This window comes from Sparus aurata, chromosome 18, assembly GCF_900880675.1.
Source record: "Sparus aurata chromosome 18, fSpaAur1.1, whole genome shotgun sequence".
Classification (NCBI taxonomy): Eukaryota; Metazoa; Chordata; class Actinopteri; order Spariformes; family Sparidae; genus Sparus; species Sparus aurata.
In genome coordinates this window covers 25,025,807-25,046,608 of record NC_044204.1, presented here as the reverse complement: position 1 = coordinate 25,046,608, position 20,802 = coordinate 25,025,807, and the positions used below count along the sequence as shown (strand labels likewise).

Genomic DNA, 20,802 nt, shown 5'->3' with positions numbered 1-20,802 from the left:
TTAATGTGTATATGTACTCTGTATGTGGCAAGAATGAGCTTGCTAATTTTCTCATTCTTCCTTTTGTTATTTAAATGTGATTTGTACTGTAAATTTGGATTTGAAGTTTAAAATATTGATCAGTCATTGATGAGTAAGTTTCATTGATATTGGCTATTTGTTAATCTTTTCTGTTTATAACAGGCTATTTCCTTTAAATTTGATACTCTGTACTGTAGCTTTAAGAGGCAGCAGCCTCACGCTCTAGCTCAAGAGAGGTCGTTGACCCAAGTGCTGTTGTGGACACCAGACTAGCAGTGGAGACACACGGTTTTCTTACCGTGTCCTGTCCTGTATTGTTTTTATTACATGAAGGCAATTTTCTTGGATAATTGAGTGACACAAGTGGAATAAAAGTTTTCTTCATTTTTTCAACTTTACCTGGATGTGAAGTGAGTTATTAAGAACAACAGCGCCTGGACACGTGTAAGCCATGAATACCTGCTAGTCAACATCTGCCGTAACATTAGTAAGAAAACCTTCTCCTTGTGGATTTTGCCTGTGGACTGAGAGTACGTTGGAGTTCGTGGATTCTGGAAAGGAAAGAAAAGGCGCTCTGCAATGGCTCAAGTAAGTGCATAGCTGACTGCAGCTGCTAGTGGAAACAGCTAACGCGTGGACTGAATGTTTTTGTCTTTTTTTTTGTCTACGCTACGCTAATTATCACGGACGATCTGCTAACTACCCGCGGACGGTTATCCTTTGTGTGTGCTTTGAAAGACATTGGAACACTTTGTTGTATTAAGCTAACAACAGCTAGCAAGTGGAAAAGGCTAATCTTGTATTAGGAATCATGGAGGAGGATAAAGATTCGGCCACAATGGAAAAACGGCAAGTGAAACCTACAGTCAAAGCTATGGAAGATGCATTACAGAGGAAAATAGGGTCAAGGAAAGCTACACTGACTCAGCTTACAGCAAAACGGAATGAGATGATTCTTTTAATGGATGATGATGGCAATTTGGAGGTGGTTAAGACCAAGTTGAATGTGGAGTTCAATAAGCTTTTTGGAGAGTTTTGTGAGGTGAACGTTTCTGTTAAAGGGTTGTTTCAGCAAGTTACCTCAGAAGAGGAAATGAACAGTGATCAAGAGAAGTGGTTCAAACCAAAAGCTGATTCATTCAAGGGCTTTATTGATCAAGTTGATGCTTGGATAGTAAACGTCCATAAACGTATGGAGGAAGCAAGGGAGGTTAATGAAAATATTAAACCGTCTGATAGCATATCAGAAACATCATCTCGAAAGTCCAAGAGGTCTAAGGCAAGCTCTGGTCGTTCTTCTACATCCTCTGCCTCTTCAGCACGCTTGCAAGCAGAATTGGAAAGGGCTACTCTTTTTGCAAGGGCAGCAGCATTGAAAAGGAAGGAAGCCTTGGATACGCAAGAAGTAAAGCTTAAGGCAGAGAAGGAGGAACTTGAGCTTCAGACGGCTTTAGCTGCTTCAGATGCTAAACTTAAGGTTTTGACAAAGTTTGAAAAGGCTGACGCTCTACAAAAGGATGGTGAACAGTCTAAGCCACAAGAGAAGCAGCCAGCTATGGTGCAGAAAGCTCAGGAAGAGTCTGGGATACGTAATAACGTGGCCACTAATCATCATGGGGTTACAAGAAATAGACACAACCCACCACCACTCCCCAACGCTGCACAGTCAAATCAGTTAGCTACAAGTGATGTAGATGACGACGATTTCTCTTCAAGCAGCAGTTCTGCCGAAAGTGTAGCAGGTGCAGGGGCTTTGCCCACTGTAAGACAGCGTCAAAATGACATTACAGAACTATTGATCAAGCAACAAAAACTTTCTACTCTACCACCACAAAATATTCCTATCTTCAAGGGGGATCCTTTGGAATATAGACTCTTTATCAGAGCGTTTGAGCATGGTGTTGAAAGTAAAACAGAGAGCAGCAAGGATCGTCTGTACTTCATGGAACAATACACCAGCGGACAGCCCAGAGAGTTAATACGGAGTTGTCTACATATGGATCCAGAAAAGGGTTATTGTGAGGCAAAAAAACTCTTAAAGGAGCATTTCGGAAATGAATATAGGATCTCTGTGGCATACATAGACAAGGCTTTAAGTTGGCCTACAATCAAGGCAGATGATGGCGAAGGTCTAAATGCATTGGCTCTCTTCCTTACCAGCTGTAATAATGCAATGACAGACTTGGACTATATGGAAGAGTTGAATAATGATGCCAACATGCGCGCCATTGTCAATAAGCTTCCATACAAGTTGAGAGAGAGGTGGAGGGGTGTTGCCTTTGATATCCAGGAGCAAACGGCTAGAAGACCCAAGTTTAAGGACCTCGTCAAGTTCATTAACATGCAGGCTAAGGTCGCGCTACACCCTTTGTTTGGAGATATAAAGGACAGCAACAAAGGACAAACCAAATCCTCAGTAAACCTCACAGCAGAGAGGAAGAGTAGTAAGACGATCTTTACTACATCTGCAACGCCCATGAGTAACCAAAAAGGTGTCAGCACAGAGTTAAAGCCAAGCAAGAGGAGTCCTACTAGCTCTATCAGCGCTTTCACCAAGCCCTGCCTTTTTTGTCAGGGTGAACACAGCATGGTGCATTGTAAGAAACTGAGGAAATCACTTCACAAAGAGAAGATCGACTTTCTCCGTGGGAAAGGGCTATGCTTCAGTTGCTTGAAACAGGGGCACATGAGCAAGTCCTGTGAGGAGAAATTACAATGTGAGGTCTGCTCATTGCTTCATCCAACTGTGTTGCACATGAAGAGCAAAGACAAGGTTACACCAAAGGAAGAGACATTAGATGACAGTGAGAAGCCGTCTGTCATCAGTGGATTTGTGGACAAAGCAACCAACACATGTTCTGGTACTGGGGCCGGGGACACAAACAATATCCTTGCCATTGTTCCAGTACAAGTAAAGGCGATGAAAGGCAACAAGGTGGTTACAACGTATGCTCTTTTGGACCCAGGCAGTACGGCTACCTTTTGCACCGAAGAGCTCATGAATGAGCTCCACCTTAGTGGAAAGAAGATAGACATTCTCCTAACAACTATGGGAGAACAAAAGACTGTTCATAGCCATGTTGTAACAGGCTTGGAAGTGTGTGGCCTAGAAAGTTGCAACTTCATAGAACTACAGGAAGTTTTCTCTCAAAAGACCATCCCGGCTAATAAAAGGAACATTCCACTGCAAGAAGACGTGGACAGATGGCCTCATCTGGAGCAAGTGAGAATTCCCCATATCAATGCAGAAATAGGACTGCTGATTGGAACCAATGTGCCAAAGGCTATGGAACCAGAGGAGGTCATCAGGAGTGTTAACGATGGACCTTACGCCGTAAGAACTATCCTTGGATGGACAGTTAATGGGCCTTTGAGAGACCACAATTGCGAGCCAACTGGAGATGGAAAATACATTACATCTAACAGAATATCAGTGGCTAAACTGGATGAGCTGTGGAATCAACAGTTCAAATACGACTTCCCTGAAAATAACCAAGAACAGCTGGAGATGTCCCGAGAAGACCTCCAATTCATGGACAGTGTTTCACAGTCTGCTAAACTGGTAGAGGGGCATTACTGTATTAGTCTACCACTAAAGAACAAGGATCTTCAAATGCCTAATAATCGTGTTGTAGCAGAACAGCGGGCTTTAAACTTGAAGAAAAAGCTTCTCAAGAATCATTCATTTCGTGAGGACTACATTGTCTTTATGAGTGATATGATCACCAGAGGCTTTGCAATGAAGGTTCCTGATGAAGAGCTTAACCGCAAAGATGGAAAGGTTTGGTACATTCCACACCATGGAGTGTACCATCCTAAAAAACACAAGCTGCGTGTTGTATATGATTGTGGTGCTTCTTATCAGGGAGTCACATTGAATGAGCAACTTCTTCAGGGACCAGACCTCACCAGTTCCTTAATTGGAGTCATCACCAGATTCCGACAAGAACCTGTGGCTATTATGGCTGATGTGGAAGCCATGTTCCATCAGGTAAAAGTCCCATCAGAAGACGCTGACCTTCTGCGGTTTCTATGGGCTGGTGGAGATGTGAACAAACCACTGGAGGAATACAGGATGGTTGTGCACCTATTTGGTGCTACTTCATCACCGAGCTGTGCAAGCTACGCTCTCAGACGATGTGCTGAAGACAACAGGGACCCGTTTGATGCTTCAGTAATCAGCACAGTATTGCACAATTTCTACGTTGATGACTGCCTAAAGTCAGTCAGCTCCGAAGAAGAGGCGGTGTTGCTCTGCCACAATCTGAAAGCCATCTGTCAGAAGGGGGGCTTCAGTTTAACAAAGTGGATTAGCAACAGCCGGGTGGTGCTGGCAGCTATACCTCAGAAGGAAATGGCAAAGGAAATAAAAGATCTGGATCTGGATTCAGATTCACTCCCCATCGAAAGAGCATTGGGAGTACAATGGTGCGTGGAGTCCGACCAATTCAAGTTCAGGATTGCCATCCAAGATAAACCTCTCACCAGAAGAAACATTCTCTCCGTGGTGAGTTCTGTCTACGATCCTTTGGGAATCTTGGCGCCAGTGGTTCTGCCCGCAAAAAGGATCCTGCAAGAGCTCTGTAGGCTAAAGCTCAGCTGGGATGACATAATTCCAGATCATCTTGCACAGCAGTGGTTTGACTGGATTAAGGATCTGCAGTTGCTCACTGATTTTGGAGTTGATCGATGTTTCAAGCCAGCCCATTTTGGAGAGGCTACATATGCTCAGCTGCATCATTTTTGTGATGCTAGTGAAGAGGGCTATGGCACTGTTACCTACTTAGTTCAACAGAACAGCAAAGGCCAAGTCCATAGCGCGTTTGTCATGGGAAAGGCTAGGGTTGCCCCACTCAAGCCCACCACCATCCCACGCCTGGAATTAACGGCGGCAACTATGGCAGTGCGCATGGACAGATTGGTAAGGAAGGAGCTGGAGCTACAGCTTACCGTTTCAGTGTTTTGGACAGACAGCACGGCTGTGCTCAAGTATATTAACAATGAAATGACAAGATTTCGTACATTTGTGGCCAATAGAGTGGCGGAAATTCTGAAGGTGTCAACAGGATCTCAATGGAGGCATGTCAGCACACACTTGAATCCTGCTGATTATGCATCAAGAGGACAGACAGTGAAGTCCTTTGTGCAAAACCACGCCTGGATTTCTGGACCTGATTTTATCACCCAGTCGTCTGACAACTGGCCAGAGAACCCTGACCGTCTGACAGACCTCAACACTGCTGATCCAGAGATCAAGAAAAATGCCACCATAAACGCTCTTGCAGTAGAAGAAAAGGTTGACGTAATGCAGAAACTAATCGAGTACTACTCCTCATGGATGCGCCTTAAGAAAGCAGTGGCATGGATCCTTAACGTGAGGAACACATTGCTTTGCATGGTTAAAAAGAGAAAGGAGCAAAGAGTTGCTATTACACTGTCTGACGCTGACAAGGATCAACAAAAACAGCAGTTGCAAAATTTTATGGCGACCTACAAGACAAGCCTCAGCAAAGCAACCCTCACAGTGGATGATCTGAAAGAGGCTGAACTGGAGATCATACGCCACTGTCAGTGGAAGAGATTCCAAGAGGAAATCAACTCTTTAAAAAAGGGTGAGCCTGTCAAAAGGAGTAGCCACACATACAAGCTAAACCCGGTTCTTCAAGATGGCATTCTTAGAGTTGGAGGAAGGCTTAACCGAGCAGCCATGCCAGAAGAATCTAAACATCCAGCTATCTTGGCTAAGGACCTTCGGGTGTCAGAGCTCATCCTTCAGGAGATACACAGGGAAGTAGGTCACAGTGGACGCAACCATGTCCTATCCAAGCTGCGTCTAAAATACTGGATCCCTAACGTCAGTGCAACAATAAGAAGAGTGTTATCCAAGTGCCTTGTGTGTCGACGGCTACGTGGTGTTACTGGGCAGCAACAAATGGCAGACCTGCCACGAAACAGGGTCTTACCTGATGAACCACCGTTCACTAGAACTGGAGTGGACTATTTTGGTCCTTTTGAAATAAAGCGGGGAAGAGCTACTGTGAAAAGATACGGTGTTATCTTCACCTGTTTAGCCATTCGGGCTGTCCACTTAGAAGTATCAGCATCCCTTGACACAGACTCCTTCATTAACGCTCTTCGGAGGTTTATCGCACGAAGAGGTCAGGTTGTGGAGCTACGTTCTGACAATGGGACCAATTTCGTTGGGGCAGAGCGAGAGCTCAAGAAGGCTATTCAAGAGTGGAACACCTCAAAAATCGAGGAAACATTGCTTCAACGAGGCATTAAATGGATGTTCAACCCCCCAGCTGCCTCTCACCATGGAGGAGTCTGGGAGCGTTTAATCCGGTCCATCAGGAAAATCCTCAATGCCACCCTGAGAACTCAGAATCTGGATGAGGAAAGCCTCCAAACATTTCTATGTGAAGCCGAGGCCATCATTAATGGGAGACCCATTACCACCCCCTCGAGTGACCCCAACGACCTAGAGGCACTCAGCCCAAATCACCTCCTACTACTGCGGACCAAGCCAGCTCTACCTCCAGGACTTTTCCAGAAGGAGGACCTCTATGAACGTCGAAGATGGAGGCAAGTCCAATATATGGCGGACCTTTTTTGGAAACGCTGGGTGAGAGAGTATCTGCCCGAGCTCCAGATGCGCCACAAGTGGTCACGGGCGTCACGTAACTTTGTGCCAGGAGACATTGTTTTGTTGGTGGATGAGACGGCACCGAGAAACTCCTGGGTCATTGGCAAAATCCTTGAGGCAGTGCCAGATGAACATGGACTTGTTCGCCGAGTTCGTTTAAAGACTAAGACCAGTGAACTAGTTAGACCCATCACCAAGGTCTGTCTGCTCCTAGAAGCAGTATGAGACGGAAGTAGAGCATGGCCTCCTTCGGTATGTCAAGTACCAGAGACTAATAACAGAAGAAAGAAGACGTAACTCTGGATTGTTCTTAACACTTTAATTGCCCTGTGGTTATTTTGATGTACGTGGTTTGTAATTGTCTCTAAGTTTAGAGAACAATTAGGGGCCGGATAATGTATGTGGCAAGAATGAGCTTGCTAATTTTCTCATTCTTCCTTTTGTTATTTAAATGTGATTTGTACTGTAAATTTGGATTTGAAGTTTAAAATATTGATCAGTCATTGATGAGTAAGTTTCATTGATATTGGCTATTTGTTAATCTTTTCTGTTTATAACAGGCTATTTCCTTTAAATTTGATACTCTGTACTGTAGCTTTAAGAGGCAGCAGCCTCACGCTCTAGCTCAAGAGAGGTCGTTGACCCAAGTGCTGTTGTGGACACCAGACTAGCAGTGGAGACACACGGTTTTCTTACCGTGTCCTGTCCTGTATTGTTTTTATTACATGAAGGCAATTTTCTTGGATAATTGAGTGACACAAGTGGAATAAAAGTTTTCTTCATTTTTTCAACTTTACCTGGATGTGAAGTGAGTTATTAAGAACAACAGCGCCTGGACACGTGTAAGCCATGAATACCTGCTAGTCAACATCTGCCGTAACAGTACTCCTAATATTAACGTGATTACCTATATCAAATCAATATGCAATATCACAAACTGTGAGTGTGTGTTTATTTTTTTAATTGCATACTTGTTGTTATTGTATGAATTCACATGCATGTTTACTAACAAAAGGAGAAATGAACCAGGGAAAACAACAACGTTTTAAAAGCTTTTTTTATCGGAACCTGTAGATATTCTCTCTTTGAAAGAAAATAATGAAATGCAAGTGAATTCAATGAAAAATAAGGAAAATGATTTGAATTTGAGACTGAATCAATCAATCCTTCAGTCACCAGGATTTGATTGTTTTGGAAAACATTAAAACAACAATAATAACAGACAAACACAGCATTAGATTAACAGCTTGTAGTGATTAACAGTAGATATCGGTTTATTACCCTTTCCTAGCTCATCACCACCTTCTTATGTAAGTGATTCTGATTGTCGATAGATTGAAAGCTCAAAATGAAAATGTCTTGTCATTAAAAAAAGCACCTTTAGTTAGTTATCCTGCAGCTGTGACCAAATGTGCTGTGATACTTTATCCAGGAGATGGCGCCTTTTGCTTAGCACTCCTGCACATGGAACAAGTGCAGTGAATGAAAGGATGAATGAAAAAGAAAATGTGCTGCTGCCGTCATGTAGTATTTTTAACAGTAAGGAGTTTATAACGTTAACCTCAGTGTTAACAGGCTCGGCCGGGACATATCTGACATTGAAAACACCATCATCTATGTCAAATTCCTTATCAGATTTAACTCACTGAAGATAATGGAACATCCCTGGCAGTGATAATACGTCATACACGCACTGCATGATGGTTCATGAAGTCCATCACTGCATTATGTTACAGCACAGCCGCTGGCACAGTAGCACAATGACCTCTGTCTTAAGACTGCAGTGTTTGTGTGTCTTAAGCTACTGAAGGCATAGGTTGTAAAAGAGGAGACCAGTCATTGTTTTGGCGCATATTTCATTCATTTCCAGCTCAGGCGGGCGTCACATGTAAAATACTACAGCGTGTGGGAGCAGCCTGCACATGCTCATGTTTAGTGCCAGCTCCCTCTGCAGCCTTGTTTGGTCGTCAAAAATTGAATCATAGAACTTAACATTTTTTAAAGATTTTTTAAGATAGATAGATAGATAGATAGATAGGAACCCATTAAATAAATATTACAATTAATACTATTGTTTTATTGGTGAAAACTAAAATAATTTAAATGATAAGTAACATTTGAGTACATTGTTGCGACCCGAGAGGTCATTTAAATGTTTCCATTGTTTGTGCTTGTCTGTTTCAGTGACCCTCTGTTACCTGAGTGTGTGACTGGTTGCAGGTGTGTCTGAGTGATTGCAGGTTGTCCAGGGAGCTGATTGGTTCCTGCCTTGAAGCCAGGCATTTAAGGGTCGGCTCCTCCCAATTCCTCTGGACTTTCCACTGGCAGCCAAACTGGCAGCATGTTCGATTGTGTGCAAGCTGTGTTTTGAATAAAACCATTTAAAAATGCTTCGCTGCTGGTGGTGCTTGGGAGACAGGAAGAGTCTCATTCTCATGTTGCGTTTTTCCTAGGCCCTGTTCGTAACAATATTTATGTACATAGTTGTTATGCCACGTGGTTTAGAACATCAAATAAAATAATTTAAAGTAAAATTGAAATACAGTTATGTAAAATAGTCACGATAAAAATAACTGAATGTTTATACAGTTATTTTAAAACAATTACAAGTAGAGGTTGGGAGGTTTAAGATCACATTTCTAAAATGGCCAGAAGTGTTGATTTGGTTTTGTGTTTTATTTGGTTTTAGCGAGGTGCTGTATTTTTATTTTATTTTCATTTTTTTTATTTTGCTGTTGTTTCATGAAGCAGCGCTAAGATTAAAAGCAATTATTCTGAGTGGAGACCTTATACTTTTGGAACATGAAGCATGAGCCAGTCAGAAGAACAGGTCTGATAAAAGCCCACCTTAGATAGATAGATAGATAGATAGATAGATAGATAGATAGATAGATAGATACTTTAAAATACCAAATACTAAGGCCACGATTGCACTAAGACTCATGCATTTATATTCGGGGTACCAGTGGGCCAATTAAGCTCATTTGCATTAATCATGACAGGCTGGAACAAATTTGCTTAATTCTCAACCTACTGTCTGCCCCTGTTTCCATTAACTCCTTTGCACTTTCTCTCACACACAGGCTGTGTCACTGCAGTGTGATGCGTACTGCTGCTGTTGCCACGGGCCAAAAATTATTGTGCACATTAATCTCTCCATCTTCATCGTGGCTGCTTCCAAGTCACTCCATTTGCCTTCCTCAGCAGGATGATGGCTGTGCTGAGTCACTGCAGCTGGCAACATCACCAGCCAACACTCCCACTAAGACAAACACATGTAGCCTACTCTTCAGTTCTAGTAAACTGATTTGCCCTAATCTGTTAAAAAACCCTTTTAGACACATTTTGCAATTTACATTCCACCGTGTGATCTCCCTCTATAGGTCAGTTCATATCACACAACATTAATAAAGATAGACTTGTGCGCTACACAATATAGTCTATGTTTATGTTGCATATAAACTGGCGTAGATTCATCTCTCTGGACTTGACAGCTTATAAAGAGTGTGAGCTCAGTGGCCCAACTGCTCTGCCTGCATGTCTGCATTCACTCTGCCATAATATATATCCATATTCATTAGCCAGAGATTCACCGCTCTGCAGACCAAACACTGCAGGCTACTTCTTTGCACACATGAGCCAGTTCGCTTGTTTGTTAATTTGTTTGTATAACTCAAACGAGCCAAAACTCAGAAAGACCAGAGCACATCTTGTGAATGCTCATGGGAATATGTAACTGTAGGCATTTTGAATACGTGGGCGTTAGTGGTTTTTGTTAAAGTGTTGTTCTCCCGCGGATCTGCTGTGAAACGTCAGACACGCCGTTTCTGTTATTGCATCATCGGATCAGCAGCCTCGTCCTCTGTGCTGCCTGTGGGACATGAAAGGACACACACAAACACACACACACCTTGACCGTGCACCCCACAGTTTCAACCCCGTGTTTGCTAAGTATATAAGGCTGTTGCCATAGAGACCATTCCCAAAATAGCTGTAACCATAGAAACAGTTTTTTGTCTCCTGGAGACAATGAAATGGGATGCAACACTGTTGAAAGCAGTTTTTTAAAACATGAACTCTTGAACCTCTCTCCCTGCCACCTCCCATCTCTGGGTGCAAGATGAAAGTCAGAGGTGGAGAGAGGGAGACCTAACTATTAACTTTATATATTTCAGCAGCATCAGTATAACAACACAGGAATGCAGAAACAAATCTGTTTGACACTAATCCATGAATAAGTACAAAATTGTGCTTATTCAATACAAATAAAAGAACACAAAGCGAAATCTGTTGTTGTTCCTAGAGCTCTAAATGACTCTTTAGGAAACTATTGAACTGGCTGCCAGAGTGGATGGCTGGATAAAAGTATTTATTATCGATGTTGCATTTTATCTAGGCCAGCATGACTGATGTCTCTCTATTGTGATCTCTTTTTTTGTGCAAACTCACCCACTGGGATACAGTAAATCTACTTAGCCACTCTATTAAATTATGCTGCTTCTGGACGCTTCCTTTCACAAGGGACTGTTTGGACCATCTGTGGCTGTGGCTTTCAACAAGGACAAATGAGGCATCAGCGCTGGGCAGGTCGTTCTGCCTGCGTCTCAAATCTGAGTGCTTGTCAGTGCAGAGAAAGATGTGGGATGAGAGCATGTGTAGCCTGTAGATAGTTTATCAGTTGTGCCCTTCACTGATGTGAAGAGATGAACTCCTTCTCCTTCTTACCGATTCATTCTTTCCCTCTCGTCTGGAGTGTTGCACCGACCCCTTTTCCTCTAAACTCTCCTGAGATAAAAGACACTGTAAAATGAGAGCAAAACTGATACTGCATTTTAATTAAGGTTTTCATTACATAAGGCTATCTTTTAATTAAAAAGTGTCATTCATTACACAGTACTTAAAAATTACAGTTGAGCTGTTCACTCAAAAAAAATACAATTTGTAATACAATCCTAAACGAAATTGTCCAAATTCAATCATATTCTGTATTTTGTCCCATCTCAAGAGTCCCAGAGACAATAAATTCACATTTATTTTTAAGAAAGAAAACTTTATTAGTGATTTATAAACAAAACACATTACCACTGTTTCCATTTAGGTAAAATAAAAAAAGTCAGAAAATAAATGAAATAAATGAAATTCACTACTTCACTGTCACAGTTGATGAGCGGGTGTACAAAAAAAGGTTTTACAACAGATCTGGGCTAGTCCATTTAGGACAGCACATTGCCACCATAGTTCACCACCATACATTGGGAAAGAATGACAGCATGAACGCTCACTAAACACAAGCATACACTACATATACGTTCGTTTTTTTTACACTGGAACATTTTTTTTTTTTTTTCAGTCATTTTCTTTTTTTTTAAGAGTGAAAGGGAAGTGATAGCTCATCATGGGATCATACATATTTCAGTTACAATATTACAGTGTTAGTTAGATCGTCATGTCAAAGCCGGACACAGAGAGTGTTTTTTTTTTGTTGTTTTTTTTTTCTCCTTTTTCTTGCTTTGCTTGTTCTCAAAAGCAAAAATCATAGTTGGTAAAAGAAAAATAATAAACTTGCGTTGAAAGGTATCACACTATAGCATTTACAAATATCTAAAGAGGTTTAGTGGATGCCATACAACATCTGTGGAGCGTGAAGATTGTAGTACATAGATGTTTGGCGGACAGAAGTACATACAAATATCTCCTGTGCGAGTAATGAAGAAAAATGATAATACAAAAGAATAAAATCATAGCCATCTATCTATTTATATATATATTTCTCTATATAGTATGTGTTTCCTTAGAGCAGTACATGCAGCAGCCACTTAATGGAGTGACGTCATACTGAGCCGCAAAACTTTGGGGACGTGGCAACAAGTTACAGGCAGGGGAGGGGGAACCAACAGAAGCAGGTCTTGAGGCATGTGTGCGCCCCTTTTTCAAAACCTCCTGAGAGAGGATTGGTGGGATGTAGCCGCGGGATGGAAATCCTTAGATGCCCGTTTCTTTAGCGGTTTTCAATTACTAATGTAGAGACAATCTCTGAAAACTCTACGCTACATTTACAGCGTACATAAAAAGCTAATATGTGACTCAATGATCCTACACAATCAATTTGGAGAACTTCGTTCTTTTCTTGTACATGGGGGGGAGGGCCAGCCCGTGGCACCTGTCTCCTAGCTTTATTCCAGCCCTCCACCCCTGTAATCTGCTTCATCCCACCTGGTCCCCTCTCATCAGCGGCTACAAACAGGAAAATGAACAGCGTACTCTAGTACTCGCAAGTTAAAAGCACTGAACCGTTGTGCACTTAGAGAGACATCTGACAAGAGTTCAGGGCATACACCCCTGACTCCCCGACTGGGCTTCCCCAGGCCTCATCCACATTACTCCATGCTGTTCTCAGCACACCACAATGTTCAGAGCAGGCCGTTCCCAGGATCGATCCTGAGCAGGGGGGTCAGAGCGGGGGTTAGGGGCAGTGTCTGAGGGGTCAATAGGGGAGGGCATGACACGCAAAAAGCAGTTAAAGCTGTGAGGAAAAAAAAGAAAAAGTATGTAATTGTGAATCTCTTTAGAGAATAAATGAAGAAAATGATTTCACAGACTTCATCATCACGTGAAGAGGCAGTCAGTGGGATGGGTGACTGTGGGTAAAAAGGCAGTTGGGGAAGGAGAGGATGGCTCGTGGCAGCTTGGGGGGGCAAGTACAAGCAGGTGAGCAGTTGTAAACTCAAGGTATCAGGTAAGGACTGGTTGCTACCAAACATTCAAAGCAGAAAGCATCAGGCTTTTGCTGCAGCAGGGGGAGCAGAGAAGGTGTTATTCAAATCTCAAGACTCTCCTAATATTCTGTAAGGTTTCGTCAGAATCCACTGACTGAAAGCGGAGTCACAAGCCAGCTCAACTGGACTCTCCCCTTTGTGATCCTCAGGAGGATGCGACGTATCCTCCCATCGCTCCATCTTTCCGGTGCGCTCTGCATTCCTCAGTTGGGGTTCTAGTTGGAGATGAAGCTCTCTGTGTCCTTCAAAAGCAGTGAGCAAATACAGAGTGATCGCAAAAGGATGCTGCTTCCATCCAGAGAGAGTTCATGTACACATGCGCACCGCAAAGGCGACTGTGCAGGGCAAAAGCTTGCAGTGTCTAGTTTAAAGCACAATTCTTTGATGTCAAGTTGACTTTCTCCCCTTTTTTATTTCCCTCCTTCTCTCTAGGTCTCAAGTGCTTTCCGTGTCTACTTTGCCATGGTAAGTGTATGTATGCGTGTGCATGTTTGAATGTGTGAGCATGCGTGTGTGTGCATGTGGTTTCATTGAGATCTCAGGAAACACTGTTGGTAAATACCAGAGGAATCTGCAGCAGTGTCATGTTAGCCTTAGTTTCAGTGACTCTCTCCTGTGCTATTTACAAGTAGTGTGTGTCCAGCTCCAGATGACATACGTATGTCTCCATCTGCGTTGTCTTTCTTCTTTTCCTTAGCTGGCACAGAGCTTTTTGTTGTTCTTGTACAAAGTATTTGTCTTCTCTCAGAGAGAATGGTTTACACATCATAGTTGGGAGGGGGTAAGACAGAGGTGCCAACGTGCCCAGTGGGTTAAAGGAGAAATAATTCGAGACGAGGGCAAAGAGTGGTCCTTCCTTTTGGGGAAAGATGACTGACATGAGTTGACTCGGGGTGTATATAGGCACATAGGGGCGTGGAGCAAAATCAATCATTTTATTTGTTTATCAAGGCAAGATCAATAATTTACCTCAGCAAGGGACTGAAGGTAAAATAAATCTTGGTAAGGCCAGGTTGATAACAAAAAGAGCTTTAAAATATTAGCAGTGTAAATAGGTAACAAATTGGAAAATCTTTAGAAGTTTTCACATTTTCTTTTTGCCCAGTGGACTTTGGTTGGTACCTCTGTTTTAACAACGCCCTTTTCTTCTTGCTATTTTCTCTTTCCGCTCCTCTACTCATCTCCATCATCCTTGCCCTTATCCTTCTTGTCTTTCTTCTCCTTCTTCTTCTTTTTCTTCTTCTTGGCCTCCTCTTTCTTCCCAAAGGTGATGAAATCGCTCTTGTCGTCCTCTCCTCCCTGGTTCTGTCTGATAGATATTATGGCGGGGGAGCCGGGGATGATGAAGGCTTCTGGGGGAACCTCGCCTGGTTTCAGGTGCTGTGGGGGTGCACCAGGACCTCCGGGGCCATAGCGAAAGTGCCAGCTGTTGCTGTCTACGCCAGCACCCATTGGGGGGGACACTTCTCCTCCTTCAGCATCTAGAAGAAACATAAAGAGATGGACGACGGGTTATTATTTGCTATCTATTTAGCTTTTGTGGTTATCAAAATGAACAAATAAATTTTTTTTTACTGAAAGACAACGTGGAATTTGCATTATATTCCACACGGTCTGAATTGTAATGTAAAAAGCAGAATTCTTCAGACACGCTGAGTGAGAGTTACTGAGCCTGTTGCATCTCATCTGTGATGTATTCTGCAACCAAATGGATGTTATGAAGGCTGTTTATGAAGCGCACCAGCTTCGGAGTACAATTTGCTTGCAAATGAGGTACAGATTGTGTCTGTCCTTCATGCATGCCAATGTAAGTGAAGATTGATCAAATAACAAGAGGAGATGTCACGAGAGATGTTGACTGAACACATTCTGCTGAATTTACAGACGTTCCCCCAATTTACAGGTCAGTTTTATGTGGCAAATGTATTTGCCTCTGAAGAGCAGGTGCAAATATGAGCAGGCATATAGTGGGAAGTCTCACGAGTGCAAAACCTATTTTATATGATTATATTATTTCTAAAAAACTGTTGTCTTTTACAAAAAAACTAATGCAGCCTGGATGTTAATCAGTCCATCACTCAAGTTGAGTGAAGCTGCTATTGCATTGCTTTATGTGCCTCCATCTCTCTTTGATATCATTAGATATAAATTTAATGACTCCTGCTGCATTAGCTACACAAACCTCTATATATGAATACAAATTATTCATGATCTGTATTTGCAATTTACATTATTTAATTCAATAAGAAATATATAACTGTGCATTCTCTTAGTTTGAGATTAACAACAGCTTGTTGTTATGAAATTAACAAATATCGCTCTTTATCAGTGTATTTTTGTTGTTCTTCAGACAAATCCCCCACTGAATGGCACCATTTGAGCTCAGCTTGTGGGAGGCAATCTCAGCGGCTGACCATAAAATTAGCTGCTGCAAATTAAACACAAGGCACACTGCCCTGAGCACGTATGTACATAAATCAGGCCTACTGTGCCAACACTTTAACAACAACTAGAGCTCACTGTTATCCTCAGCAACCACTGTAAAAGGATAAAAAAAAAAATCTAATCGGTCAATAATGAGCTGCATTCCACGAGGAGGAGCCAGGACATGCTATAAAAGATGGGAGGTGGTGGAAGTTAATGGGAGAGTCAGCTCAGCGGGCAATGAATCAAAGGCTCCCTACTGGCCAAAGCTAACATCCATGGCACCGTTTGATGAAACATTAAACACTTCATCATTACATTAACAGCTTAGATAGGTGATAAAGTAGAGCTGTGGTATTTAAGTGGAATATAAGTGAACTATTTAACAGGAAAAGCAGCATTTTATTTTTAACAGAAAAATGGTAGTGTTCAAGCAGTTAAACTTACTGATCTGCCAGTAAAATAAAAGTCTTGTCCCCACATATCAATTACATGGTTAAAAGAGAAGTCACATCTACACAAGCGATAAACTGGTATGAAAACTGGGCGCAAAAAAAAAAGCGTCATAATTTAGCAACTGGCTCCTTCACTTCATTGTGTAGGTGTCTGTGTCGTTACATTAACGTCTATGTGCAGCAAATAACAGAACTTAGCACAGACAAGCAGCGAAAGACCGCAGTCACTTCGGGTCCTTCCCTCAAAGCGACGACCTACTTGCCACACTTGCTTCACATATTCCTTTTATTTCCCTCACTCCTTTTTCTGAGTTCTTTCCAAAGGGGGAGATTAACTGAGCCGGGCTCCATCCAACCAGAAGGAACACTGTCTGGAAGAAGAAGCCTGACCTCATGCACTACCCAGGGCAGAGAATACCAGCTTCCAATCTTATCTTACCCGGCCAGCCTCAAAATACACACTGTATGTTTGGATTAAGCTCGCTACTTTGCTGCATCTCTTCTACAGTGAACTGTCATCCGAAATAGAGTTGGACGAAGAGGATGCATTATGTACATCGGACTAATATATGAATGTATTGTCAGGTGTTAGCTTGATTTTTTACAATTATGGTGACCTGGGTGATAGTAGAGATATTGAGTCTCCACATGGGTATTAATGTATTCGCGTTTGGCACTAAAATTAACAAACTTTAATTTGTCGGTTGGAGTTTCGAATATGATGTACCCCAAACCTCTTTATTTTTCTATCCCTGATTGTAACTTATATTTTGCTCAGTCTTTTTACTTGTTTTCCCTTCACATATTCTACCACTTTCAATCACAATCTCCTGGTCAGCTCTCCTCACAGCGAAGGGTTCATGGAGTCCATCTGCTGCAAACATGACATATTCTGCTTGGCATTCAATCCTAATCAGTCACAGCGGCATGCACTGCTCTGCTGTAAAGCTCCTCCTACTGCAGGGAAATTGTCCAAGTTGATGCAGAAAATTGCATTTAATTGAATTTATTAAACATAAAAAAAAACGATTCTAATCTGAATAAGAGATTAGATGATAAGTCGATTCATTAAGTTGACTAACCAACACTGTAAATTGAAAAGCTTTGGGTATTGGACTAAACAAGCAATTTAGAGATGTTACCTTCTGAATTAGGAAATTAAGATGAGCTTTTCATTTTCTTATACTTTATAGATCAAGCTTTTAACAGATCAACTGAGAAAATAACTGGCAGATTGAGTCTGAATCGTCACTGCTGTATCATGCACAATTCCCTCAGATTTATTCAAAAGAGTTCCATCAGCCTGGGACCAACAGAAAAACAAAAACTAAGTGGGTCGTGCATTTCAATTGTTTCACATCACTATTCCCCAAAAAGCCCTTATACTTTCACCAACTGAGACAACACAGCTGCAAGAGAGAGGACCGAATTTGACAAAGAGACTGAGAAGATCAGGACGGGACAGGCTAAATCCAGTCACTGCTTCCTTTGCATGCAGACACAGAGACAGCTAGAGTCACTTTCATTTACAAGGCCAGAGTCTTCCCCCAGTTGAAAAGTCCTCATCTGACTCCCCAAGCAGAAACATGACCCTGATTCTACAATCTCAGTAAGAAGGCAGAAACAGAAAAGAAAGGAGCACAATAACACTAAATGAAAAATGCAGAATACTCCGTTGCGGGTGAGGCTTTGCTCTACAGTGTCCTCCGTCTTGCCTCTAAGAAATTACTTGTCTTATTTGATGTGGGAACTTGATGAGGCACCAGTGGCCCCGATGCAAACTCACATCCACAAACAAAACAACACCCTGGAGAGTGATGAGTCATGCTGAGAGCAGACGGATGGAAAAGGGTAAGACGGGTCCAGTTAACTCTCTTGAAAAGGGTCAATGTCTGCTGCTGCGTTTCAGAAATAAGAGAAATCATGGGACACGCTGTTGCCTGGCTGTATTACACCCTGGTGCAACAGAAAAGGTCATACCGTAATCTTGCTCTCTTTCATGCTTTGAGCGGGTTTCGTTTGTACTTTGTGAAAACATTTCCAAGAACATATGCGGTTTGGATGTTACAGACAACACTGACGATATGGGCTCTGACCTGTGATGCCAGCTACACATCTGTTCGCTCTGTATTTAACCTCTCACTCGCTATTTCGGTGCATCTCGTCCTTCATGATAACTCTAACCTCGCCCAGCACTGATCCTCACACGGCCATCGCTCCGATCTGATTTGTCGATGGCTGTTGCAGAGCAAAACTTCCTCTCTTCTCTCCTCTCTGTTCCTCTCACACGGGCCCCACCCCCCTTCCCTTTTCCTCGCCACCCTCCCTCTTTCTCTCCATCGCTCATTTCCCCTGACCTTTCATCTAATCTTGCGTGAAAACTCAGCCAGCTAACACCCGTCCCTCCCAGTTATTGACAAGAGTCCTAATCACGCCTATCAGTGTTTATGGTTACATTAATGTGATTGGGTATTAAGCAGCTTGTCCGTCAATGATAGCTTCCAGGCACATTAGAGACGAGGGTGGTTCATTTGTTTCATCGTGATGATTGCTGCCCCAAACTCTTTTATTCTCTCCATGTATCTAACTACCACAGAATGAGTGACACAAGCAAATATAATCAATAATTTTACATCCCAGTCTGAGATTTCCTGCACATCTCCCCTGAATCTAAGTCTTCAATCCGGTGTCTCTGCGTGTGATTGTCCCCTCGCTCCCCTGTGCCGCCCAAGGTTTTCACAGCCACTTAAATCACCCAAGTTCCATTTTGCCACGTCTACTATATTCATACCCTTGTCTCGCCCTAGCATCGGCCAGTTGGGCAGAAGCGCAGTGGAGCGCGGCGCAGCGTTACATAACGAGCCGAGGAGGAAGAGGAGGAGGAGGAGGAGGAGGAATGAGGAGAGGGGCCAGGAAGTGCAAGGATGCAGATATGAAACACGATGCTCACCAACAAAAACGGAGGGTGGGAGGGAGAGAAAGATTAAAAAAAGATCCTGAAGGTGCTATTCTGTGTTTTTTTTCGCTCACACTGCAGTGGTGGAGAAATGTGTGATCGTTATGACAGTCAGCTGGGACCACACCCATCTTCAGGATGCCACCTGTGTCTGCAGCGTGTGCTCATTTTGATAGAAACAAAATGTGATGTTGCTGTCTGTTCGAAGCCTGATTCCTATTCATGTGTCTGTGAGCAGTGATGGAGGAAGACATTTCTGTGCCTGCCCTGCACAAATTACCATAGATTCCCAAATCTGCAAACAGGAAATAAAATAAAGAAATAAAACTGTTGTTTTGTGGTACTGATTCAGTAATGATGTCTGGTTGCTGGTTTTTACGACTCTGCATATGCACATTTTGTGTGTGCGTCTGTGTGTGTGTGCGTGTCTGTTTGGGTTTCATGCCAGGCTGAACACCTTGCTGTCTGCTCCCAGCTGGATCATGTGGCAGATGGTGGACACAAGCAATCCCAAGTGACAGGACACAATAAAAATAACACTGAATGTAGGTGTGTGTGTGTGGGAGTCTGAATTTCTATCCCTGTGTCTCTGTGCGTGTATATGTTAGTACGTGTAGGTCCTAAAATAATAAATGGAGAAGTAGAAATTGATTTATTCTCCAGAGGGAAGAGAAAAGGGAGAGAGAGCTGGCGAGATATCTAAAGACTCAGAGAGCACAGGATGGGAACAAAAATGAGTGACAATAAAGGAAGGCAACTAACTGAAGTGGAGAACAGGAGGCAGACGGGGCGGAGGGATCCAGAAACAGTGAAAAGTCTCTGGCAGCTTCCAGACTTTTTCGACTTTGCCAACAATCTTTTCCCATCAAATACACCCTCAGTAAAAGACTACAGCTCTGAAGTATGACACACAGCCTTGAACTGAACTAACTGCCTGTGTTTACCTCATCCTCCTCGCCTCTTTTCATTCACCGCTCAGAAAAAATCAGAAACTCACACATTCTTGCTAATGAGACTGACAAAAATACAGTTAATGTAAATAGATGGAGTCGTGGTCCTTAGATGCTACATAGCAGATCATTTGGTCGAGCCCTGAGGCACTGCAGGAGCAAAAATGACAGATGAATCCCCAGTAGAGTCTCCTCCTGTCCACCTTTTTCTCCACCATCTCACTACACTCTCCCCTCTCTCACTTGGCCCTCTGCCTCCACCCTTGGGTCTATTTTTGCCTTGACAGGTGCCCACTGCAGTTGATTACTGCTAACTCTAATCATATCTGTCTTTCTGCGGTCCTCCGTGAATACCTTTCGGTGTGTGTGTGTGTGTGTGTGTGCGCGAGCAATCTGGGGTGATACAGAAAAACAGCCAACCTGCATCCACCTCTGCAGTACACCACCGCCCCGCTGAATGTAGGTCACTCTCCTCCTGTTACTCACTCCCCTGCTCTCTCCTTCACTTTACACCTCTTACCTCCAGCTCTCACTTTCTAAACACATCCCTTCCTCCTTTAAGTCCCGTCGCTCC

General features: G+C 42.8%; 1 protein-coding gene across 35 annotated transcripts in view; it reads right to left on the bottom strand.

The window, feature by feature from the left end:
- Nucleotides 1-11,700: 11,700 nt before the first annotated feature.
- LOC115568595 (protocadherin alpha-C2-like) overlaps nucleotides 11,701-20,802 on the bottom strand; it is a 195,076-nt gene continuing 185,974 nt past the window's right edge. For all 35 annotated transcript variants that reach the window (XM_030396033.1, XM_030396040.1, XM_030396041.1 and 32 more), the window contains one exon: nucleotides 11,701-14,924. In XM_030396033.1, the coding sequence (XP_030251893.1) occupies nucleotides 14,617-14,924 (308 nt within the window). In that variant the 3' untranslated portion in view covers nucleotides 11,701-14,616. The remainder of the gene's footprint in view (nucleotides 14,925-20,802) is intronic.